The sequence below is a fragment of the Caloenas nicobarica genome, chromosome 1 (genome assembly GCF_036013445.1).
Source record: "Caloenas nicobarica isolate bCalNic1 chromosome 1, bCalNic1.hap1, whole genome shotgun sequence".
Taxonomy (NCBI): Eukaryota; Metazoa; Chordata; class Aves; order Columbiformes; family Columbidae; genus Caloenas; species Caloenas nicobarica.
The window spans coordinates 114,840,880-114,867,835 of NC_088245.1; the positions used below are offsets into that span (position 1 = coordinate 114,840,880).

At 40.4% G+C, this 26,956-nt stretch overlaps 1 protein-coding gene across 1 annotated transcript; it reads right to left on the reverse strand.

The window, feature by feature from the left end:
- Positions 1-200: 200 nt before the first annotated feature.
- Positions 201-25,958, reverse strand: TMEM47 (transmembrane protein 47). The gene is made up of 3 exons (XM_065658557.1): positions 25,510-25,958; positions 11,493-11,633; positions 201-3,905 (listed from the first exon to the last, which is right to left on the reverse strand). The coding sequence occupies exons 1-3, from the start codon at positions 25,733-25,735 to the stop codon at positions 3,727-3,729; spliced, it is 546 nt and encodes a 181-aa protein (XP_065514629.1). The 5' UTR covers positions 25,736-25,958; the 3' UTR covers positions 201-3,726.
- Between the last annotated feature and the right edge of the window lie 998 nt (positions 25,959-26,956).

Genomic DNA, 26,956 nt, shown 5'->3' on the forward strand with positions numbered 1-26,956 from the left:
GTCCATCAGCCTAAGCAGACTGCTCCTTCTCAGCCTGGCCAACGGAAAACCAGGGTAGTTTCAGCTGTGTACAAATGTATTTCACTCGGAGCAAAACAAGCATATTGGGTTAGTGTAACAGCTTTTTTTTTTATTTCACTTACTTTTTCACATAGAACTTTATGTAAACTACAAAAATCATGAAATGCAGAAATGGTATTAAAACTGCAAACTTAAAATTCTTGATTTAAAAAAGTGTCTTTCCCTGCTAACAATGACAACTTAAAATGAACCATATTTTGATGGATTCATTTAATAAACATACTATACACTTTCCAAAAATAAATAAAGAACAACATCAGAAAAACCATCAACAACATGAAGCATTTAGTTTTCTTCTTTTTTTTTTCTTTTCTTTTTCCTTTAAAGACAGAAATGAAATGTCTAGGCACAGTTTTAGGCATTATAGAGGACACAGAGGCAATAGGTTAGTGTGCACTGCTCTGTACAAAAATACAGTCTGAATAAATTACATTTCTAGCCATAAGATTAGACTTCACTTACCAGTCAGTTCATTGCATGTTTAATAATGTACACTTACATGCTAATCCATATATATCATTTATATTTCAAACACATAAGTCTCTCTATATTTGTTTTTAAAATTTACAAAAGCTAAACGAAGTTGTGCAAGAAATCCAGAAGAGGTGCTAGGTACTTGTCAGCACCGGACGGTATACTTTAAGCTTAAAAAATACAAATAACTAGCCCTGCTTGCAAGTTTGCTATATATATATTTATTCATATATTTGGAAGAAAAACAATGGATTTGTTGTGTGAGAGAATCATCCTGCCAGTGAAATAAAGCCAAACAACTGAAATAAAAGTGGTATGACACAAGCACAACATACAGAATGATTAATTTGTCATACATACACTCAATACACAGATATGTATTCTTTTTGTGGCTAGGAAAAAAAAAAAAGCACATGATGTTCTATTTACTTTTAGGTCAGTGCTGAGAAATAGAATATTTGCCAAAACTGGCAACAGTGAGGGGGGAAAAAAAAAAAGAAATGGCAGTAGCAACATAAGCTAAAGGTAGGTACCTAAAACCATGTACTACAGGCCCAAACACAAAGGACCTGAGTAGTTTGAGAGGTGTGTCCTAATAGATTGCATTATCTTCAAGAGGAAAAGCAGGCGTTGGAACTGAAAATCAGATCTCTGACTCAAATATGAATGAAGAACCTTGTCTTTAGGCATTCAAGTTTGTAGATTTTTTTGCCTGAACATCTTTCATATTAAGAGCCGGGTGACTTTCAGGGCGCACAACATTAATTTGAATACGCCTTAGGCCTGACAGTTGGTTTCGCTCAAGCTCTACATAAAGAAAAATTACTTGATGAATTAGTAGATATGATATGGGTTCAGTACTGTACCTTCTTGTCAGCATAGGCAAAGTGCCAAGCAATGTCAGCACCAAAACATCGTCCTCCTAGAAAGGTACAGAAATCTTCTCACAGTGGGCTTCTCTATGTTAACCTAATTCCCATGCCAAACTACAATGTTCTCCATGCTGCTAAATAAAAGCAGAACTACACAGCTGTTCAGAAAGATACAGAGTTAACTATATACTGAATATCCGCCTCAAGTCAGTCTCAGGAAAAAAGTAGAGTTACAAATGCTCTCTGGTGCCTGTGAAACAAGTGGACATAATTTTCCCTCCCATCCTTTTTGTTCTCCAGGCATTGCCATACAATCCCTTCCAAGTCAAGCTATCATTTTGCTCCCTCTAATCTAATTAATCACCACTGGTCCTGGAAAGACTGCTGATATAGAACATCCTGCCATAATAGTAAAGATTGAACTCCAGAGAGCCCCAGAGCTTTATAAACCATCTCCATCTGTCAGCAATACTTTCACAACAACCTCCTAAAAGGCAGCCCTGTGGTCGCACGGTCATTGCAGAACCTCTGCGCTCTGCCAGCCCTGGCACAAGCATTAACACTGTAGATGTGGTCTTAACATTGAGTAATTCAGCAGTCTTTTCCATGGAACCAGCAAAAACATTTGTGTAGAGGTGGATGTGCAAGCCCAGCATATCTGCTTTTTGCAGAGGTCCATATAGAATATATTTTAAATTTCTCATTAAAAAAAATAGTTATTTCTAAAGATTAGAATTATATAAAAATATGTTCATAATTAATTGAAAATATCCAAATAAGCAAACTGTAAACAAAAATAAAAGTGATGCAGATTAAATTCACGTGAAAGTTTGCCCTAATTTATCTTGGGTTTCATTTCATGTGTACGTTCTCTGGATGTTTTAAATGGGAAACATACTAAGCAAAGAGTGATTAGATGTACATATCACCAGCCAGTCCGTTATAAACTCAGCTCTTAAAAACAAGAGTTTAATTCCTGAAGTACTAATGTTTTAATATGGACATGATGAGGTCTCAGCTGTATTCTTGATGATCACAGACACTCACAACCTAACTAAATTTTTTTTTTTTTTTTGCAACAGCCTTAAAAACCATTTTTAGTAAGTAGATAGGTTACACATGGAATAGCAAGTAGCTATTTTGTTCATTTCTACCTTAACTTGATGTGAACTTCTAAGCATTTCCCATAACACAGAGTCTGTACAAGGGCATATACAGAAGACAAACCATTCTACGTTTATTTTGTAACGCCAATCAAAATTGGAGGTATCAATCCAAGACTCTCAAGAATGTGTGCAAAGTTAGTACTTTAACCACTGCATCACAGCTTATATTACAATTTTAAGATGAATCGTCTCTCTCCCTCTGCATTTAGATTTGTATTATATATATTCATTTATACTAACAAATACCTTTCAAAAATATAACTGAACTTGTTCCATATGCATTATTTTTGTGATGATGTTTGGAAATTAAATGGGTAATTAGGACAACTGCGATTCATTCATGCATTTTAGATGCCTCAGGGACAGATGAGGTCTTTTTCTACCTCCCTTTATCTCCACCCTCCCAGCAAAATACTCCGAGCTGAGACAACTTCCAACAGCACAGTCAGAAGCACACATCTCTGGGTTTGGACTTCCTTCAAAAATCTGCTATGGCTGGCACAGTGATGTTGATTACCAATTCACGAAATCCTGTGTGGTTTGTGGCTTGGTTGCTTGGTCTTTTTTTCTATTATTCTCCCAGAAGACTGTCGAATGCAGATATTAGACAAGTCATTCACCAGTTACATTCACTGCCCTCAACACAGTCACTTGCAACTAATTCCTTAAGAGCTTTTTTGAGCAAGTAACAAGGGGCCAACACAGCCTATTGTACAAGATGCCATTGCCTGCTTATCAGACATTTGAATCCTCTATGACACAGGGAAACTTCTAAATGGAGCCTATACCAGCTGCTCCCCTGAAGGCAATGGCAGATGCTGGTGTTGCATTCTCATTCCAACTAGTTTTCTCACAATGACCGCTGTCACACGTAGATCCTTTTGCTTGTTGTCAGGAAAAATGAAGCTTATGAATCAGCAGCTTGCAGCATCTGCCTATGTAAGATCAGCAACTCTAGTGTTTGCGGTTCTTTTAAATGGTTGTAAAAGCTGGTTACAGTGTTCACATCCAAAAGGCAAAGGCTATTTTATCAACAGAGCAGACTGTTTGGTGCTCTACAAGTGTTCTAAAAAAACTGTGAGTTAGAAAAGATGGGGTAATCCTTTAGTTATTTTTCTTCTCATTAAATGATTCTAATAGTAGTCTTCATAGTTCTTAGGGTTCAGGCAATAAAGAATTGCACCCCCAAATGAAAATATAGTTGCACCCCAAGCCAGGCCATAGCCCCAGTTGAACTCATGGTATATTTTCAAGCTGACTGTTTCGATGAACTTGATTGGGTAAAGGACTAAGCTGCACACTTGAAGAACAACTGAAAGAGATGAAAAAAAAATATATACATCAGAAGAAGCCTTAATTCATTTCCATAAAACACAGAAAACATCACAAAACTGAATTTCACATTTAAAATGCTCTTGGTGCATTTTTAGCTAGTAAGTACTGCTCTTTTTGAAAAAAAAAAATCACCTTCATTTCATCCAAAGAAAACAGAGCCATTCTTCCATATTTCCTCACTGACAAGCAAGTGTTATTCCTATGGTATAACAATGATCCTTCAGATGTCCAAGAAATAAAAAGTGAAAGCAATCTTTTCCCAGTTATATTTTCTGTCTCTCCTTTGTATTTTAGTTTGCAGTCATTATTCTTTCCATAATAACAAAACTGAAATCACTTGTTCTATAGCTATCATAAATAAGTCAGAATGAGAAGCAAGAATAAACTAATATTAAGAATTATAGCTCAGAATCAAATAATTTACTTAGCCTAGAAATAATTCATTGTAGTAGGTGATACATATTTATGTTCAGTAAAAACTTGTTGAATATTTCATATGCATTACTGTGTACTGTAATCAGAATTAATGATATTGTTACACAAAATACCAGAGAATCTATAAAGTTTAATCAGTCACTAAACTTCCAACTGGCAAAACACTGTCTCATGTTACAAATTTAGGGGGTGGGTCAGAAATGCTTCATGAGGAACAAAGCTATTAAAACAGATCAAATCCAAGGCAGTAAAAAGCTTAAAAATCATTACTTTCTACAGCACTGTCTCTGAGCCAGATCTCCTGCAGTCTGATCCACATGTCTGCAGTGGAATTCAGCAAACCTGTTAATTATTGTGCTACACCAAAAAAACCCCACATACAGTAATCTGAAAAGGAAAATACAAAGATGAAGAACTCAAATTTTCACAAGAAGATTTCAGTTTCATCGGCATCTATTCTGTTTTAAATTCAGCCACACTGTTAATAGAAAATTGGAAGAACAGTTTCCAAGGTAAGCAGGTGAAAATTACACTTTGTTTGAAGACAAGAACGAGCTGTATTGATGTAGTGATTCTTCAGGCCTCTAGTTCTGCCACCCACAAAAGACTAAACAACACAGGAATGTACAAAACATCCTTTTTGCCTGTCAAATAGGGCCTTTTCACAGTGCTCCCTTCCAGGACTTAAAAACTAGCAATTTTTAAAGATTTCAGCAGGTGACGGCCTCTGCAAGCTACCTCAGCCCCCTGATCATGGTCACGGTGGGCACATCCACACAGTTAAGCACATGCTTAAGTATTTGCAGGGCTGAGGCATGCTGTGATGGAAGTTCAACGGTATGCAACGTAATGCCATAATAACTACTTTCTTTAATATCAACTGGGTCATTTTTTTCAGTTTATTTGGTATCGTTAAGAGAATGAACACTATTTGGAGAATTGTTATAAAGCCAGAGTCAATATAAAGTGGCAGTGGAAATGGAAAAGAAGACTACTTTGGACTACACAAGCCCTTCTGAAATTATAATGAGAAATTACAGGAAAATAAAATAACTTTAATTATGTTCTGCTACTGCTTCAACACTTCACACACTCAAAATCTGTCATTTGCCTTTTCAGTCGCACAAGCCTTCTTTAGTGTTGTCAAACTGGCACTTGGAGACTAATGCTCTCCTGTCCTATGGATAGAGACCACTGGTATGGCGAGATAATCTCCTGTGTTCATTACACACCCTTGGTGACAACACCTGACAAAACACTCACTGGAAATTTCTTCCTCTCCTCCCCGTCCACTTAGCCTATAGACTAGTCTTTGGACTTTTACTTGAGACTGACAACCTGAATAATGTTTGGATAGTGGATTTCTGATGTAGATACCAAAATCCACAGGACTTTTTCTAATCCTAAAGTTATTGAAGTGTTACTTGGTGTTATTCCATTTTAATATAATTTTTGTCTGTCAGCTCACAAAAATACTGTACAACACTGGAGAAATTTTGACAAGCTACACTAGGGGAAGCGCCTACACTTATGAAAAGATTATGCATTCCAATTCTGTAAAACGAGAGCATCATTACACCCCAAAATACCTGACACATCTTTAAGACCATCCAAAGTCAAAAAGGTTTTCCTAAGATGAATGGACATAAGCAAGTTCTTCAGTGGCTTCCTGAACTGGGGCTGCAGCATCTCTGCTGAGTCAATACAGGAATTGCTCTGCTGTCTGCATATCAAGTTCCAACCAAGGAAGCTCTCCATCTTCCCTCAACCTAACATGTATGCTCAGTTTTAATCTACAGATTGGACTTGTCCAAACAAAACAAAAAATTGATTCTGTTGGAAGATGAACGTGTGGCTAAGGGAGCAACACCCACAACAGGTATTTTAGACATTTTTATAGTGAGGGTTCCTGCTTTTGCTACTACTAGTCCAGCTACATTATTAAAAAACTCGAAGTGCTGGCAGCAACTGGCCAGTGGAAACAACCACACCTTGCAACACTGTCACGGCTTTGCACTTTTTTTTGCCTCTTGTCATTGTTGCTCCCTGTAAAGGGAGAAGGAACCTGTGTAGGCTAGAAACAACAGTTAGTGAAGTTATGAAAAATGACCAGTATGACCCAAAAAGATCTTAAAACCAATGCTTGCAACTACTGATCTGCTTCCCATGAATTTAAAGGAACTCCATGCTATGTTGATCTGCTTATGGGAAGCGTATGTAACTACCTTTCTTGGGAAATGCTAGTATTTCCATAGAAAAAAAAGGCTGCAAAATAAATCTTAAAAAAAAAATCCACTTCAAAATGCAACTCAAAAAAGACTAATCACCTCAAACTAGACTATTCACTTCAAATTTAGACGCATTTTTATGACTAGCATCATGATGCTTGCAAGACAATTCACAGGAACAGGAATACTAGTTTTGCTCCATTTATATGAAGTATATGCCATTATACATACTCACCATATTAAACATGCATAAATCACAACAAACACTTTAAAACAAGGAAAATATAATCTTTTTTCCTTGTTCAAATGTTTGACTATAACAGTTCTGCTGTCAAAAAAACCCTTATAATGTGGCTTTCTAATTGGTCTACATTTATGAAAAAGGTGGTGCTGGCTAGCAAGTTCTGTATTTCTGCTTTCTACACCATTCCTCCTGCTCATTCACGGGAGTAAAGCACTTCATTAATAAACAATAGGTATTGCAGTGTCAAAGATTAACGCACATGCAACTGCTGTCTAGGAAGTCATCTGTACCTAATACAACCTGTGCAATCAATTGGGAAGCAGCATGAAGAGAAAGAGGGTCCATGCTGAGTTTTAAAATACTGCTAGCTGAAGAACAGACCATCCTGCTACAAAGGTAGATCAGGAATCTCAGCAGGAGGCCCAGCTGGCCAAACAGAGAGTTTCTCAATGCACGAGGGGCACACAAGAGCAGGAAACAAGGATGGACAATGAAAGGGGAGTAGGAAAGCACTGTTTTGATACGTAGATACAAAATCAGGAAGTCTGAAGCCCAGTCAGAGCCCAAAATTAAGCTAGGAAATGGCAAAGAGGGTAATAAAGAAGAATTTTCACAGATGCATTAGTTGCAAAATGAAACTCAGAAAACATATTTATACAATGATGGACAGGAAAGCCAATCTAGTGACAGATGATGCACCATGACACTTTCTCCAGAATCTCTAAGTGATGCGGTTTGGGAGGGCGTCAACCATACAGGAACAAGTTAGGGATGACTCAGAGTTGCCTCCATATCTGTGGGGACAGATGGGATTGACCCAAGGGTGATTAAAGAGTTGGCCAATGTGATCACAAGCTCCCTATCACCTGTGAAAACCCACAGTTATCAGGAGATATTCAGATGACTGGACAAAGTTTAATGTTGTGTCCATTTTTAAAAAGGCTAAAGTGAAAAATCCACAGAATTATAGGCTGGTCAGTCAGTCTCAATTCAATTCCTGGAAACATTATGGAGCACATTCTTTTGGAGTCCACTTCCAAGCACATACAGAACAAAGTAGCAATCAGTAGTGAACCTGGATTGACCAATTAAGGACGAAGGTCCAGAGAGCTGCCAAGATAATCAGAATCCTGGAGTAAACCATCCTTTAGAGGAGGATGCGTGAGCTAGGTTTATTTAGACTCACGAAGAGGTGGCTAAGGAGCAATTTCAAACCAGCCTGCAGTTACCGGAAAACGTAGCTGCAGTGATGGAAAAAAAAACCCAAACCCAAACACCTCTTCTTTGTAGCATCATGCAATCTAAGATAATGGCAATAGCCACAAATCTCAGTTTCAGAGATTCAGGATGGACATCACGAAAGAAAAAAAAAAAAAATCATAAGGAGGGTAGTATGGCACCAGGAAAACATGCTTGGAGAGGCTGTGGAATCTTCATCCTTGGAGTCCTCCAAGACTGGTCCAGACAAAGCTGCAGCTGATTGACCTACTGTTAGCAACTGTCTTGCCTCAACAAGAACATCACCTACAGAGTATCTTTCTTATCAATATTTCTTTGATGCTATGACTCTTTTTGCTGCCCTGTAGCAACTTGCACTACATCCTATGAAGTCAGTCCTACTTTTTCAGATCATTCCATCAATTTCTCAAAATCAATTTCTGTCCTTCTGGACTGTCCTTGAACACCCTCGCCCTACTGGTGTGAGATTATATCTTCTGGGCTACCCTTGAGTATCCTCCTTTGTGACTGAGTAGGTGCACATTTTGAGTCATCATTCCAGAACTTTGGGAATTCCCTATGTCCTGTATGTTGGCCGTGTAGTAATGAGTTCTCAGCCTGTATCCTGAACCTGTGGTTAGAATGTTGTAGGAGTGCTGAGTGATTTTGATAGACCTTGTTTCTAGTTTGGTTTTCTGCTGAACTATTTTGGTTAGAATAAAGTTTGCTCTGAGCTTGTTAACTGTCTGGTGTGGTTTTGGTGTGCCTCTGTGACAACTTTGAACAATTACATTTTCTACTCTTAAATTAGGCTCGGTTAGCACTCAGTTACCTGGTAATCGTATCACGAGACTCCTACACTGACAAGCTGGTGAGCTTGTACTTTGAGGATGCAGCTTTCAGCGTCAGTTGTGTTCACGAGCACTAAGACACCCCAGCAAGTATGTTAGCTAGTGACCTCTACTAGACCAAAAATTCTGGAAGAGCTGTATGAGCCAAGGTGGCTCCACATAAGAGTATCCTGCACCTGCCTTTCTGTATGCTCATTTTTCCATTACTTGAGGTATACCTGTTCCTCTACCCATTACACAGAGCTGACAGTATGTACTTTAAACACATTCACTTGATGGCTTATTCTTAGTATCTAGGTTGAATTATTTTTGTTTTCTCTTTGCTTTCTCATCCCTTCCAGTTCTAGTCAGTCAATCTTCTTCCTCACCTACAGAGCTGCTAACTGAAACCTGAAGCTGAGGAAAAAAAAAAAAAAAAATCAAAACTAGAAGAAAAAAAAATGCTTGGAGCCAACTGTTTGGACTCTAAAGGGCCTGGAAATCACTTTTCCACTTTGTCCTTTCTCACACACAACGACATTTTCTACCTGACACCCATACAGATCATTAAATGCCTCTGGGCAATTCAGTCTGTGTCCTTCTTCCAGAGGCAGCTCGTAGACTCCTACCTAGAGCCATATAGAATATTTGGTCTTGTCAGCAGATTCACAGGTCAAGGTGAGGTTTATCCTCACAGATTTTCTGTGAAATTCACAGGTGATGGTTTGAATCCGTGGACAGTGGCATAAGATACAAACTCCACTGTACTGCAATCTTAACTTTCCCCTCTTCGGTAGGGGACTCTTTCCATCATTCTTTCAAGATATGCCAGTCCATATTCACCTCTAAAACAGCTAACATCAAACATAATATCTGTAGGAAATGACACTAACTATGTCAGCATCAAATCCCAAAAGGATTCTCCCTAGGTTTGCCAGATAATGAAGAAGAATGGGACAAGTTGTCTCAGCCTCATCATCTCCTTATTATATTCAGGTCATGGCTATTTAAAATGCATGTGCATACACACAGAGGCAAAGGAAAGGGGTGAACACCACTCACGAGCTAAAGCACCAATATATTTTCCTTTTTGATGCAAGTGAGCATTAAATCCCCATTCCCCTTCCCAACTTTTGTAGTAAAGACTAGTACTAATTTTATACAGAGGAGAATAGATTAAGCTTTAAGACAAACAGTAGGACTTGGGAATTTTTTTTCTTGGGGAAATGTGCTTCTTTTTTTAGTACAAACTTGACTATGTAGTAAATGAGCAATATGGCAAGATAGGCAGTGCATGGCTGAACAATTACTAAGTCAATTTCTCTTAACATTGTGTAGTAAGTCAAAAGCCAAATAAGATATGACTACAAAAATTCAATAATCCCATTTCCTTTGAAGTTAACTGCCCAGCATGCTTTGTAATCTCAGAATTAATACTAAATTTTAAAACAACGGCATCAGTGCCTTTATTCATTCAACCAAGCAAGTAATGTGTCCCGTAGCACAAAAACTACAATTTCCACTCAGGAAATCTGATCCTAGGCTGCATTCATTTTCTAAAAGAAAATGAACTGTGACCTACTAACACCTCTTGAGCAAATAAAAGTGCATCTTCAAGCACAGCGGCTCATTCAAGGCATCACTAACAGCAGGGGGCAGCAGGAGCCTTCCCCGGAGCTTCGTTTCGCTCTTGAACACCCTGCAAATTCTGTTCTCTTGTCTTTTCATATCCTTGTAAGTGGCTTTTTTAAAATACATCCTGAAAACTAGGCTCTGTCATCCTCTTCATTATGGGCTATCAGAAGGGGCTTAAGCTGCTGGCCCCAATGCAGAAATGAGTGACAGGATGAAGGCAAACCATGCTTGGTGAATCTCAGGAGAAATGCAAACATCCCTGCTGACTGAGCCTTGAACCACCAGAATGTACAAAAGGAGATGATGTGATACTGTAATTATATCTCACTAGACCAGTCTTACAGACAATTCAGATTCACAGGTCTCCCTTAAGATTTTGTGACAGTCTATATAAACTGCTCCATTTTCTTGTTTTTAAAACCAAACAGGGACTAAACTGTGACAGCTTGTTAAATTAATAACTTAGTAAGCAAGCTGACACAATGAAATTAATTCCTTGTGGCACAGGGGCATATATAAACACCTTGCCACATAATCCTATTTATTTTCACATGTAGGGCTTCAAGGGTTCACATTTAAGCATTAATTTTTCCTGGTTTAAAACTGTAAAAGGAAAAACATTAAAATAACAGAAATGGCTTTGCATGAAGGATAAAAATGGGGAAATCAAGCAGCACAAAGTCACAGACTGAAAATGGTACTTTGAGATTTATCCTCTGTAGTTTCCCCTGCTGCAAGTACTTCACAAAACAATAAATATAATGCAAATAAATAATTTTTTATGAACCAATAATAATGCAACTGCAAAAATAATTAATGCCGTGCAGAACCTGTATCCTGAAAAACCTCATCGGAGTTAACACTGAAGTAAACCAAATGCCTCTGAATTAGCATGCAGAACAAGACATGTCTTCCTTCACAAAAGTGAAGCTCCTCTCATGAAATTTTCATAATGGTGCCAGTAATTTGCTTACCTGCCGCAAAGAGCATGACTGCAACCGGTCTGTAGAACCGCCTCCGAGATCCCACGCAGATAGAGATCAACCCAACCAGGAAAGCTATGAGAATGATGGCAGCACCACCCAACAGCAAAGCGAGAGTAGCTATCTGCCAGTCTAGGGGGGAAAAAAAAAAAAAAAAAAAAAAAAAAAAAAAAAAAAAAAAAAAAAAAAAAGAGGGGAAAAAATATAATTATACAATTTCAGTAAAACAAGCACATAGGCTCGAAAGAAACAGCAGAATATAAGGAACACAGAGCCTGCACCAAGGCTCAGGTAAATAAACAACTGTGCTTCGGATTTCTTTTCTCCTAATTAGCGAAACACCTTCATACAACACATGTAACTCAGGAGCAAAGTGCCACAACCTCCCACATTTTTTCAAGGCTTAGTTGGCCTCATTGGGATTGTGGCTCAAGTAAGACTGAATAATTTGGTCCCCTGGTTTTTGTCCAATTTAGAATGAGAAATTCAGACTGGTTCAAGATTAGCTATTGTGTGACCAGTCTGTTGTAACTTTCTCACAGAAGAGAGTGAAAGTCAAACCTCTGCTTGAGCTGATTAGGGTGACATATGAAGGGAAGTGCACAGAGGCTTATCATATACACCTGTCACTTCGGAAGTACCAAGGCCACATGACGTGAATAACAAAACTAAGGTACAGGCAGGAGATGCTCGAAGGAATAATAACTAAAAAAACACCACCACCACCACAAAAAAACCCCAAAAAATCTACATTAAAAAACAAGGTGGAAGACAAGCCCCTATAAAGGCAGTAATGATCATTAGGTGCAGACCAAGTCAATTCTAAAGTCCATTTTAAAACACCAGTTATCCTGAAGTGTCACTTTGTCTTTTTTCCCCCCAAAAGCAACTTCTGGATTTGGCCCCATGTATTTTCTAGTTATCTTCATACATAATGGATGCAGCTACAATCAACATCCTTACAGTCTTAAGTCACACAAAAACCATTTGCAAGCTGATGGCCATCATAGGCCTATACAACACCCAAGATTCCACATAAGAGCTTCTGAAAGATTTTAGAAAGGCACGGGCTTTGTGATGTCTCTCTTTGCAAAAAGAGTATGTAAGACCTTGTCTCACTCCAATAATGGGCATCGAAAAAATGAGTCAGATCACTATTTACTGTTTATCACTATTGTATAGTAGTTCAAGGAAGATCATATAAAATCAGCTTGTGGGAAAAGGACATATGAAACCAACGTGTATCTCATTACTTTGAAAATACTAGCATGCACATGATATTCAGAGCAAAACATCCAAATGCATTACACAGTTCAAAGAAAATAAGTTTAATTATTTCCAAAATAAATTTAGAGATCTTAAGGTTACTAAAATAAGAACGACAAAAATCCACATTCTCTTTTGAAAAGAAGAAAACTCAGTGTTTTAAAAAACAGTACATCTAGTTTCATGCGAGATCTAATCTGCTGAAGATACTGCCAGAGCAGCTGTGGGGTTTGGGAATGGAAGGCTGGCAGCTATTATCACCAAAAAGCTTTCATATATTATATGAAAAAGGATGAAGGAGATTAAAAGAAGAAAGTGGATAGAAGAGCTATAAAAGCATTGCTAAAAAAGAAAGTTATTTTAAAGGGTTTTTTGCAGAAAAACGCACATTTATTTTTATTCTTTTTAGAAATCCAGGGATGTTGTTTACTAACACTTTAATTACTAAGTACTCAACCTTCCAAGCTCTTTTACTTCTTGTTTTCTTACCGGACCAAAACCCAAGGCTGGGAACAATCTCTCATTCTCCTACCTTCAGCATGCAACTTCTAACATCAGTTTGCTGTGTGTCCCACTGCTTTACTATTATTGGGATGGAAATACAACTTTAGTTATGGATGGGAATGTTATGAGGAGTGGTTTTTAATGTTGACATGATCCTTCATGGTTAGTGTACTGATGATTTAGAAAGTATTCTTCCAATATCAAAGTGCATTACAGATATAAAATACAGAAATAAATCAACAGAATGGACCACTTCAGAACAACATGAAAGGAATCCTTGCACCAGAAAATTAAAAAGATACAACAACTGGAAACATAAATCCATACCACCTCAAAGTTAAAAGCCATAAAAAAACTGATGAAGTAAATCAAAGTACCAGATGGGAAAACTCAAACTAGGATTTTTGAAAGCCACTACAAATAATAAAATATTAAATGTTATCTTCACATTGATCAGATGCCAAAGTCTAATGCAAACAAAAAGTGTACAACACTGGAGTAGCAACTACATGGAAAAAAGTTGAGCATCTTATTGCTTTCCAAGACCGCATTGGCAAGACCACCAATCAAGTGAAAATAACTAAGGCAAAGATGATATAAGTGTGGGGTTAGAATATAGCTTTACTTCCAGGACAGATATATCTATAGATTTTTGGAACGGTTTAAAAATAAACAAAGTACCTTACTATAGTACTGACGTGGGAGATAAAAGGACAAATCAGTGTTGGAAGACACCTACACTCCCAACTAAAAAAGAATGGACTTAGTTAAACAAAACTAATGTACTGAGTAAGAGAACTTACTCAGCGATGCTGGCAGTAGGACAAAACCGAGGCTCTCACCGTTCCTCACTGCTAGCTGAGAATCACGTATTGAGCGCTGTGCTCTGGGCCACAATGTCTGGAAATGCCTCTATTTCAGCTCCAGTATCTGTTTACAGGAGCATACAATGCCACCAGCCTTTACCTTGAGCTGCAGCTGGGAGGGACTCTGGTTAAAGAACATCACGAAGCTCAGACATGAGTGCACAAAGAATACCAGCCTCAGTTTTCCTATACTACCTAGCATAGAAACTACATGTGTAAATCTCCTTGTCGTCTTAGAAAAACCTTAACTTTCAATTCTGAAAGCCATATGATCTGGTGACAAAATAAAGCTTATGTTGGATCAAGGAAGTAAAAACTTCTGCACAGGCATTCTACTTAACAGCAATTATTTTTTAAGAAAAAATCCAGGCCACTGGACTTTATACAGAAGAAAAGAAACATTCAAAGAAGACTGAATCACTGCCTCTGGAGGAAGAACACCCTGTAAGTTAGACAGCTACAACGATTATAACCACATACAGCAAACACAGTTTTCTGCAATAAAAATTTGTAATTTTCCTCAGACTACCTGGGAGTGATTTGTAACACACAGCATCAAAATGGGAACAGCAGATTGCTCTGTTACACAGTGTTACTGGTACACAGAACATAAACATCATAAGCCTACTTTAGAGTATCCAGAACAGGCCTGCACCATTTCTAGGCATGCACCAATCTTGCAAACAAGTTACTATACACCCAGTGCAGCAGCTATGGCAGTTCTGTGGGACTGCTTGTTCTCATAGAGATAGGAACGTGCATAAATATGAGTAAAATGGGACCTTATACATGATCATTATTAGTTTCCTGGATTAAAACCACAATTTGGTTACACTTTAAGAACACACATCAGAATTTTTCACTGTACATGACTACAGTTTATTTACACAACACATCCACTGTCTAAGAAAAATGTTAGGAACTAGTAAAATTGCACTCCCACAGATCTTAATAAACTTTTAGATTTTGAAAAGCCCTGTCGTCTTACAGTCATGCCAAAATTAAGCTGCTTTGTTGGTTTATAACCGTAGAGTCAACAGAAAACATAACTTCAGATTTTTTCAATCTTCCAGCATTTTAGCAATATGTTAAGAATTGCACTGATAATGCCACATATCGCATCCAAACAACTACAATTAACACATTTTTGACAATCATTAAGCAACTTGAGACAGATTTCATAAGAAAGCCTCCCTTAACTTGTACTATTTTTAGGTATGAAAATCTAAACATGTTTTTGCACTGTACAAGAAGCATCACAATGTCTATAACCATGGGAAATACATACTGCAGTTCCGATGGTGATGATAGTGTTTGCATAATTTTTATTATAACTATCTCCCTATTAGTTTAGGGATGTGGATTTCAGTATTTGGAAATACATATGAATATGAACATAGGTACTTAACACATTTTCAAAACATATATGGTGGTATAAAATTTATTGGAATTACCATGTCCAGTAAAAAAAAAAATAAACAAACCATTTCCCAAACTATGATGATGTTTCTTTGCAGTTAATTCCTCATGCATAAGTCAGTGCCTTTTTGTAAGGACAGCTTGGTGTCATTGCTCTTTGGAAATTCTGCCTGTTTCTTAATGATATGGAAGCACAGTGTTAATTGCACATTGAAATATGTGACCCTCTTCCCTTCTTCCCCTCAAATGAAACGACCCAAGGCTTTAAGCTGTATATTCATTTTTAATTAAGAGCAGCTCTATCTGCTCTATTTCTATACTTCAGCACTAGGATAAAATCAAGAAAAGCCATAAAAGGAGAAAACAACTCATAGTTCTGAAGTGTTTTTTTAATAATTACTTTGTTGTTTTTTTTTTTTTTAAACTCAAGAAAGAGCAACACAAAAGGCTAGCATTGTCATAGATGGCATGTTTTCAGCAAGTTTCCCCCAAAATTAAATATTTTATCTACATGGTATTCCACAGTAAAAGTAGTGGTGGACATAAAAACATGTTGTGGAATATGTGTATAGGGCTCTTTCAGACAGTGCAACTGAACTGAGTTCAACTCTTAAGAAATAAACAGGTATTCTTTTCTCTCATACAATGGGTCTCCACCAAGTCCTCTCCTCATAGAGGCTGAGGTAAGAAAATACATGCAGGTGTTACTTGATGAAGGCAACAACGGACCCTCGTCTAGCACTAAACAAAACCTTGCTAAGAAAAAAAAAAGACAACACCTCTCTTAGGTAAGTTTTTCTGATTCATTGCAAAACTATTTATCACGTACCTGCCATCAGCCAATAAATATTCTTAGAAATTATAATATAGCATTTAAATTCAAGAATAATGAATTTGAAAGGATGTGTCAAGTAAAGCATAGAAGCTGAGGCACCCACGCATAAGAAATTAAATATAATCCACTGCATGTCATAACAATCAACTACGATAAATAAGATAGCTAGAGATATTCCTAATTGCTTTATATTCAAAACTATTTCTAAGTTCCTAAACACTCATCAACTTAGCCCTCAAATAGCTGACGTAAGTTTAAAAAGTGTACTGATTATGTAAAACCAAAAAGGTAGAATCTAGTTTCTAAGAGTGTATTTATTTGTCATGCGATCAGTAAGATTTCCTCTTTCTTCAGCATGATCAGATGCACAGACTTCTGCAAAAGTCCAAGCTCCACTGAATTCAGTGGAAATAACAAGAGAAAAATCAGTATTGCAGTCACCATTAAGTTCTCACATTAAATTATTCCACAGAGAAGTCAGTCCTTTGGAACCTCACCTGAGCCAAAATTATTGGGTTTTTCAGTAGCTGCTCAAATGAATTCTGTTCTGGATGAAGGGGATATTGGCTAAAGCTGGGAAGAACAGTGTCCAGAAGTTACTGGGTCCATACTCCTCCACTCTTGTGTGGCGAGCACCACAAGTACCATCTTTTGAGACTCTGCAGCACACACTTCTGCACACCATCGAGAGAAGCGTTTTTGGGTAGTATCTATACCAAGCCTTCAGTAAGTTGCGCTAGACACAACTTTTCATGGTGGAAAAAAAATTGCAACAAATAAATATATTCTCCTCATCGTCAGTTTGTATAGTATGCTTATTACTGCTAGTTGGTGCGCAGATGCACTCTGGCTTTTAAATTTTCTTTTATGGATTGAGAGCAAGATTTTTTTAGGTGTCAAAATGACTTGTGCGTGTGGATCCCCAAGTCACACAGACAATTAAAAAGCATTACCAGAGCTGCAGGAACCAGCCAGCTGTGGCTGAATGTGTAATTTCCTTAAGACAGAACTCAAACACTCCACACCAAGGCTTTCTTCTGAAAGGCATAAATTTGAATTCACAAAGTAACTCTGTGAGGTCACAGATATGTTAAAAAGCTGCTTGTGGAAGAGAGAGAAAACAATTTTCTGCTTCTTCTCTGACAAGAGATTTACGTATTGAGCTGTTCCCTAAGAAACTGGTCTTCATCCATGCACAGTAGCACGTGGGACAAAGCCCTCGATAACCCAAGTCTTACACAATGCAGGTGGGCTTGACAGTGAGGCTTTCTCATAGCTCTAATTTATCAGGATTTTGACAACACCCAAATAGAATTTTAAGGATTTTATGCTGGGTGCCAAAATCCCTAAGTACCTCCTAAGGATAATTCAGAGGCTCCACATAAGGCACCAGTCACTTTCCACTTACCGTACAAGATGTTTGTAAGATGATTTAGCATTCCTGATGCCAAGTGGAGAGTCATTTAGAGCCAGTCAAACAAAAAGGAAACAAGCACAGAGATGTGTCCAAAACACAGCTAAATGGGCAAACCCAGCATGCCTGTGTCTTGCTGAGACACAGAAAGCTAATGGCTAATCATGGCAGATGACTAATGAAAGAGGAAAGGCAGGAGTCTCCTTAGCTGCAGTATACCAGGGGCTAGAGGGCTTCTCAGAAACTGCAAGGTCTTTGCTTCCCAGCTCTGTCTCCAAACTTGAACCTCTGCTCCCATTTCCCAGAAAAATTTCTTAACCACTAGAGTAGACTGAAACTGGTCTCCTCTTCTGTCTGCTAGACCCAATCTGGAAATAAACAAACATGAGATCTACATGGTCTGTGAACCAATAAGTAGGAGGGAATCCACATCTGAGTCTTGCTTTGAAGCACCTCTTCCCTAAATGGTCCCTTCCGACTTTCTGGTACTGTTTATACTCCTTTCCACTGACACACAAAAACACTCGAGTGTTACCGTAAGGCAGCCCAGACTCAAGGCTCTCTCAGCACTGAGGGAAAAGTCCTTAACAGTCATCTACAGAGCTGCGCCCCTCTTGCTCCGGCTCCTCCTGTGGCTTTCCTTTTCTCCACAGCAAGATAACCATGATCAGAGGGGAAGAGGTCAGCTCTGTTCCAGGCATGATAGCAGCCTGCTGGCAGGATGCAGTAGGCAGTAGGTGCTCCACCACCTCCCGTCCTCAGCCAGGGAAGGACATGCTTGCTAGGTCAGGGGACTCATTAGGCAGCCAAGGTGCAGACTCCGTTCACCCTTCAATGGCAAGCAGAGCTCCCCTGCCTTCCACCCAAAGATGCCAGTGAGCATGCAGGGCGCAGTTTAGTTCCCAGAGAAGTGAGCAACACACAAAGCAGAAATGGTCTCAGTTTCTCAGGATGATCTCTATGGCAGTCTTGCATAAGGTATGGGCTACATTAATCTGCCTGATGTCTCGGTTTCAGCTGCTGTGGTCATCAGACTATCTGTGTCCCCGAGACTCCTGGACTGAAACTTTCTGGGTGCTTCAACACCACCTCAAGTTTTATCTCCCCTCTCTAAAGGAGATCAGGCTGAACAACAAAAGCAATAAAAACATGGTAAGGAACTCTGCTGTCGTGCAAAGAAGACAGATTTTGCCAAGCAATGAGACAATCTAATGCCTGGGGGCGGGTTACAGATGTATGAACAACTTGAAACATAGCAGGTGCTTGCTCATCTGCCCATGACACACATCTCTCCTGAAGATTAAAGCTTACATTCCTTATTTATACTAAATATATACGTTTTGACTTTTTTTGTACAGCTGCTGAGACGTGGCCTGCCTGTATTTCTAAAGTCACAGAGTGAAATCCTTTAAATGAAGTGCATCTTCAAACAAAGATTTAAGTGCTGCCATTATATAGATCTTTATTTTATTATTTAAGGGCAACACACGTTGCACATCACTTTTGCCAACAGAAGACTTCAAGACAAGCACAGCATTACAGAAAGTCATGTAATCTATAATTCATTCACAGAATAGTACAGCATGTACTCAGACACTTCTTCCATTGGATACGTGGCATTCTTCTGAGATTAGCTCACTACTATGCCATTTTAGTTATTGGATATGCATTCATTCAAGAAAAAAAAAACCAAAACCACACACCCACAACTCCAAGAACCTCACAAAAACCTGGAAGTCTTAGAATTATGTCATTAGGAGAGAAGCGTGGGAGAAGTGTTATACAAACTTTTCGAGAAAAGTTCACCTTTTCTGACCTCTTCTATATATACTACCACATTTTAGCAATCTGAAGAAGGAAGTAGTGCGCTTTGCGTTGGAACAGGAATGTGATTATTTCCCACAGTTACTGATGCTCTTCAAGCAAACTGGCAATCTTTTGCAATTTTCAGAACTCATTCCATTGTTCCTTGAGAAGAACAATTAGCATGTAAAATAGTTCAATTAGTATTTCCCATCAAAACAATGGCCTTTATATTACAGAAATGCAACAAGTAAAAACACATTAAGCAATACAGCTGGATAGACTTTATCCCGTCTCCTGATGTACCTTGAATCTTATGTGGTCATCTTTGGCCACAAATCCATAAGGGAGGCAAGGTCACTCTCTCTGTGATTCTAAATATAAAATCTCATCAAATATTTAAACCACTTATATTATTTCTAACACAAGGAACAGCTTTAAACTTACTGGTGCAAGACTTCTTTATTAAATAAACAAGATTTAAAGCAACAGGATACAGTACTGATTTTTGAACTGCAATGAACAGCAGCAGTAACAATAACTCACTAAGGCTAGAAGTCTTCCTTTATTTATCTTTTTAAAAGAGTATTATCAATGATAAGGTGTATGGTGCTCTCGATCTGATCAGATACGCTCACACAAACTTCATGTGTTACACACAAATGTGCTGTAACCACGTCTCTTAGCTGCTTGGAGAAGTGTGGCTGAAATAGTAGCCTCCATGATACTAAAAGTTCCAGACTAATGAACAGGGGTCTTAGATCTGCTGTTCCCAGTGAGCATGGCCTTGGGATGCCTGAGGCTAAAACAACTGGTCCATTTGTAAAAGCAGGAGCATACCTTAAAATATTCTATCTGGGGCTACTCTGAGGTGTAGTTAACAAATTCGAGCCGTTTTGAAGCCACTGGAGGAGGCAGGTAGACATTAGGTGTAAACAGTGTATCAGTCGTCATAGAATCACAGAATAATTTAGGTTGGTAAGGACCTCTGGAGGTCATCTAGTCCAGCTCCTGCTGGAAAGCAAGGCCAATCTCCAAGTCAGACTCAACTTCAAAGTTAAATCAGCTTGCTCAAGGTCTCAGATGGTAAGTTTGAAGTAGTAGAGCTTTTGATTTTATATTCACCTTCAGAGAAAGCGTTTGGGATGAGTATTAAAGAGAGTAATATGCAAAACGACAGACTATAGTTTTCAAACCCAGAAAGAATGTTTTATTAATTGCTCCTTACATTGTACGAGCAAGTTTCTTCAGACTCAGTAAAATTACATTTGCTTTTCTTATGTTATTTTACAGCAAACTACCAGCCTTGCTGAGCTTTTTACAAATATGTGTCAACATCAACTCTGAGCAATGATCCACATCTTCTAATGAGGAAGCTGCTTTTGAGCTAGCAATTTCCCCTTGGAACAACCCCTTAGATTCAAAACAAGCAGATACCATCCAAGACTATTGAGCCATGTTAATTCGGATATCCGCATCTAATGTATAATTAAGGTTAAAACCCTTCAAGCGCTACCAAATTAGTAGCCTCTGATGCTTTTTTATTTTAAGAACAAATTAGAACAGCATTATAAGCACAAAACTAGACTGCTTTACTGCACTATGCTATAAGTTAAGCTTACCACCAAGTTTAAACATGTACAGAGACCCTGTTGCACTTCTTTCCTTGAGATTGTTTTGTCTTTCAAACATTCACGGACAGTTTGTAGAGTATAATGGTCTTATAGAAAACTGAATGCTGCATAAACAAATACACAGGTTGAAAAGTAACAAAGTCATATGCTCCCCATTAACCAGAATGAATACGGTTAACCAGTATGAAACCATTCAAATGTATTTTTATATACGTTACATTCACAATAAACTGAAACGCTGCGAAGGAGCCATTGTCTTCTATGAATAGCATATACATATATTGAAGCCAAAAGACAGAATGTCTACATGCAGATCAGATTCTATGGAACCATTTATGTCTTCAACATCATATTTGCATATCTTTGATTTAAAGAACTATAATGGCTGCAGTCTATTGCATAAATGAAAATTTAGTGTTATTAATTCTGCAGGAAGACAACAACTACCTGCACAGGTACCAACACACCATACAGTGGTACATAAGGTACATTTAATTTTAAGCAGATGCTGTGACAGAAATAAATATTCATACATAACTCTTAACTCCTGATAAATCTGCAAATGAGCCATCACAAATTAGACATAATACACTTCAAATGAGGTCTAAAAAAATTTTGTTTAAAGACACCAAAGGAACACTCTAAACCTCGTAAGTTGTTTGCTTTTTTGTTCGTTTGTTTGGGGGCTTTTTGCTTTTTTTTGTTGGTTTGGTTTTTTGTTCTGTTTTGATTTTTTTTTTTAAGTTTAGTGCATGACTTTAAAATACAGCTGACTTAACAATAACTTGTGCATTAGCCAACATAAGCTTTGATCATAGAAAATAATTTTATGCCTAGACAGCTGGTGAAACTGTAAGGCAGCATTGCTGGATCTCGAGATTTGCTTTCCATACTGGCAATTTTATTAGTTTTTCAGCTCCTAAAGTTGCTACTAGTGGGAATTTTAGAATTTCATCAAGAAGGAAACAAGGCATATGCAAGAATACTTTTCTAGCTCCTTCGATTACAGGAAAAAAAATGAATAGGTGATTTCCATAGACCCTAAGACTCAAAAAGAATAAAATCTATTTAAGATGAGATATTTTATACTCTTTGGGTTTCTAAAAATTAATTTGACTTACTATTTTACATACTTGAACCAGCAATATTGTGACGTACTTACACAACTTTAAAAAAAATACAAAAGCAAAGGATTGCTTTCAAGCTGTAAAAAAAAAAAAAAAAAAAAGCCCTCAAAACACTGAGTGGATAAATGAATGCAAGAACACATGCTCCAAGCTCTAGCAATGCTGAAGGAAAACCGAGAAGGATTATTTCCTGCTCTAACAGCCTATGTAATCATGCTCTGTACATTTCCTTCTGCTCTCCACCACTAAGTTGCCCTTTTGATAGCAGTCAGGGGTCCTACATCTAATTACAACAAAGGTTTTTAATTAAACCTCAAATATGCTTTAACAGCTTCTAGCATGAGCTTGCCCTTGATGGTGCCACTTGAGGTGCTCTCCTTCAAGGGATGATGAAGTAAATCTCTTAAAACCAGGGGTGAAGATGCCTTTTTCCTGTGTATACTACTGCTTTTCACAGCTAGCCAGCTACAAAGCTGCTTGCACTGGTATCAAGCTAAAAAAGCTTTCCCTGTGGGAGCTCTCTGCTATCTCCAAAATATACTGCTTGCCAGATTCTTGATGTAAGGGGAAAGTGCACTTAAAATATTAAGGCAAGCACACAAAATGGTCTCAAATATGAGCCAAATCCAACTTGGCGAACTTACTGGGAGCCTTCCTATCGACTTAAATGGGAATTGTAACACATTCACAGAAGGGGAAGGGAAAACAGTACAGTTTCTCGTATTTCAGGGCTCTTCAAGTGCAGCATTGTGTGTCAAACATGGAGAAAATAAAGGGTTTATTCCAGTCACCTCAAATAAAACAATCATTCACTTCTTCCCCAGTAGCTTGTGAAACCTGGCTCCACTAGACTGGAAAGTATCTAAGGAAATGAGTAAAGCTCATTCAAGGAACTTGAATAAAACTAGACAGGCAGGAATTTTTGCTCAAGGTGGAAGAAAGCATCAGGAGAGGGCAAATTTTCAACACACAGCATTCAACAATACTACATTTCATGCCCATCCATCCTCACCCATTCATCTTCCACCTTCCCACAAACAGACAGGTGACCAATAAAGCAATGAGAGAGATTAGTGTCCTTTTATGCTGTTCCATAAGCTGTCCTGCTCTTGTTAATGTCCCACTTTCGTGAGAGTGTGTACACGCATGTGCGGTGGGGAGATGGAATGAGGGGGGAGCCAAATAAAAGTGTGTGTGGAGGTGGGGGGGGTTTGAAGCAGGTTCTCATTCAAGCCATCTGAAAAGTCTTTCTGCAATCAAGGGGATAGTATTTCAGGAGACAGGGAGAAGGGGCAAAGGATTCACGTTGCTAAGGAAACATGTAGAAGCTGACATTCCTACATAAATTTCCATTTATACTGGGGAAGGAAAAGAAAGCTCTCTAAAGTTTATGTAGATACCCTGGTAACTGATTGAAACTGACATTTCTTTACAATTTGTTTTGCCATTACGTGACTTAAAACCCCAAACAACATTCAAACCCTCAAATATTACTCCACACAATAACAGGAAAAAAATAACGACAGCAGCAAAGGAACCTGTGCAATTTCTGCTCAAGCAGAGATCAGTTATTTCCCAGAACCTATATAAGGATTTCAGAAAAGTGAGGAAAAAGGAAAGCATCTAAAATATACAGTCAGCCTCTTGCCTTTTTTCATCCAAAACAAACATCTTGTTCCTGTATGATCTACCCAACCAGAGAGCACAGCAATCCAAATGGATGATTTAGCAATGCAAGCATGTGCGTGGGGAGGACAGGGATGGGGATGAAAACGGGGCTGGAGGAGGAGAAGAGGCTGGATGCATTTGTCAGTGTTTCTATTGGGACTCCAGAAGTTGCTATCAGGCGTAAAGTAAATAAAATAACTGATGAAAACCTAAACAATCATGGTACTACAAAATAATTTACTGAAAAATATTCAACAGGCAGCTCGTTTATATTATTTACAAACTATTTTTAAGTACTCCAAGCAATAGTGAAATGAAATTTAAAAAAATAAGAATAAAAAAAATCTATGACCAAAGACCTCGAAAGCTGAAGATCAAATGAGCATCGAGAAATCAAAACAAGGAGTGTGGCAAGAGGGCAAAGGAGTATGAAAGACGATGGGAAGATCGATACTTGCTAGAGAAAGACACACAGAAACACACCCAAGAGGACGGACGGAACGCCAGAGTACAGAACTCCTCACTTGGGACAAAAATAACAATTGGCTTTGGTTAGGAAGCCCCAGCTTTCCAAGACTAGTGACTTCGGGGGATAGCGGCGGAGTGTGGGGGGGAAATTACAAGACGCTTGATCCCCAACAGCTTCTGACTGTATAAGGACAACTACCACACGGAGAAATGATCAAAACTAGTGCAAACTCGGGATCTTTCGTGAAAACACAGGCAAAGGCAGATATTAAATCAGTCACCCCTTTCGCTCGCAGAAGCAAACCGCTCATCTCTCCTGCACCCTACACCATCTCGCAGGCAGACGGACGAGCCCAGCACGGACTCCGAGGGCTCCCCCACTCCAGCACACGCTATTTACAGAGACCGCCGCCGAGTTCGCCCCAACCCGTAAGCCAGGGAGAAGCGGGGTCGGGGCCGCGAAGCCCAGGAAGGGCAAGCGCCGGGACCAGGGAGGCAGGGAGTGGGTTGAGGATGGACGAAGCAGCTCAGGAACGAGCGGAGTGCGGGAGAACAAAGGTGCTCGGGGTCTTTTCCCGGCGGCGATCGGAGCGGGGAAACGGGCGGGGAGCACGGAGCGGGGAGCGGGCGGGACGAGGAGCACGGAGGGGGGAGCGGGGCATGGCGGGGCAGAGACCCGGGCACTGCTCCGGTCCGGAGGGGTGCTGGCCCCGGGAAGGGGTTGAGACACAGTTCCGGAGGAGACAAAGGTGAAGGAAAGGCGGCTCAGGGGATGCTGGCAGGGCAGCCAGGACACGGGGGCTCAGGGGGTCTCAGCTCCCGGGGTGCACCGGAGGAGCGAGAGGCGGCCGAGGTAGGGGGGGAAGGCAGAAAGAACTGAAGGAGGGATGGGGCAGGGGCCAGGCAGAGGGCGGCGGCGGGCCGGGATGCCGCCGGCAGGGAGGAGCGGAGCTGGGGCGGGGGGGGGAAAGGCCGGGGCGAGCTCCAGGGCAGCCGTATCTCACCGCTGTGCAGCGTCGACTCGCAGAGCCAGCTGTCCAAGTTGCCGGGCTTGCGGCAGGACTCCCAGAGGGACAGGTAGTACTGGTGGTCCGCCGTCACCCAGGCGGGGCTCAGCACGGCTCCCAGGTCCAGGCACAGCGCCAGGAAGATGCACACCAGCCCCACCAGCTTCAGCGGGGTCAGCACCGAGACGCGCACCTCCTCCATGCCGCTGCCGGACGAAGCCATGGGGCCCGGGGGGAAGGAGGAGGACGCTCTGCCGCCGGCCCCGAGGGAAACAGGAGCGAGAGCCCAGCTCCGCGCAGAAGGGGCGGGAGGAGGTAGAAGCAGCGAGACCAGCGCTGACTAACGGCGAAGAGAGGCTCTCGCAGGCGGCGAGCAACGCCGCTGCCTCCCTCGCCGCGCTCCCGCCGCGGTGTATCAGGTGCAGCAGCTCCCCCTAGTCCCCCCGGCGCCGCCCGGCCCGGCCCGACGCGCTCCTCCCCTTGCCCGCCCCTGCCGGAGGAGGTGGCGGCCGCGGGAGGGCCCGGCCTGGCCGGGAAGGGGCGGGAGCCAACGCGACGTGTGCGCAGGGTCCTGGAGGGGGGCGGTGGGGCAGCGCCTACCGGCTCCGCTCCGCCCCGCCCCGCCCCGCCGGGGCGAAGTTTGGGGAACTTTCCCACCGCCGCAGGAGACGTCGGGAGCCGCTCTCCCCGCTTGCCGGCCCACCCCGCAGCCCCTGGCCCCGCCGGAGAGGGTGGAAGGGGGTACCGCTCTGCCCAGCCGATCCGTGATCGTGCGCGCTGTAACCCTGCGCCTGTGGGCCGGCGTCACGCGTGGAAGCGCAGGGTGTCCCGGGCGGACCGTGGCGTGGAGGGCAGCGGGGGCTGAGCAGCCCCGGCCCCACCGGCCCCCGCTGCCACCTCCGCGTTAACGCGCCGCCACGGCGAGGAACGGGGAGAAAGGGAAGGCTGCCTCAGATTCAGGTTTAGCGGCGTCTGACCTTGATTCCTTTTCTGAAGTGACCTTTAAATCACAGTTACTAGTGAAAGGTTTAAAAAATAATTCAGCATTTCATTGTTCGTGCGCGGACGTACTTGCAATTCCCACTTCCCTCTCCCATCAGCGGCGTTGCTGATACCAAATTAAATCTTGAGGAAAGATGAGTACTTTGCCCGGTTTTCATTTCATTTCTGTTTATTTTGCTTAATTAACAATACGGTGCTGGCAATGTCAAGGGCATATGTTTTGGTTAGGTATTAAACATGGGTACTAGTATAATTCACTGTCTAAAGCAGCTCTCCTTCATGAGATTGAAGCACACACAGACATGAAGATAGAGTATAATGTCCATTGAGGATTATTAAAAAAGAGGAGGAGGAAGATTCAACCCACAGCTTTGACAGCAAATGCTGCTACTTACATTTGAGGTAGAACTATAAAATGGGAAGAGAGAAATCAAGCCAGCAA

What these genes read in the sequence shown, in the direction of transcription:
- TMEM47 (XM_065658557.1), bottom strand. Translation starts at nt 25,735, where the DNA reads ATGGCTTCGTCCGGCAGCGGCATGGAGGAGGTGCGCGTCTCGGTGCTG. An exon ending in CGAGTCGACGCTGCACAGCG is followed by an intron (nt 11,634 to 25,509) that starts GTGAGATACGGC and finishes TTTCCCCCCTAG; the next exon opens with ACTGGCAGATAGCTACTCTC. An exon ending in AGTCATGCTCTTTGCGGCAG is followed by an intron (nt 3,906 to 11,492) that starts GTAAGCAAATTA and finishes CATCTCTTTCAG; the next exon opens with TTGTTCTTCAAGTGTGCAGC.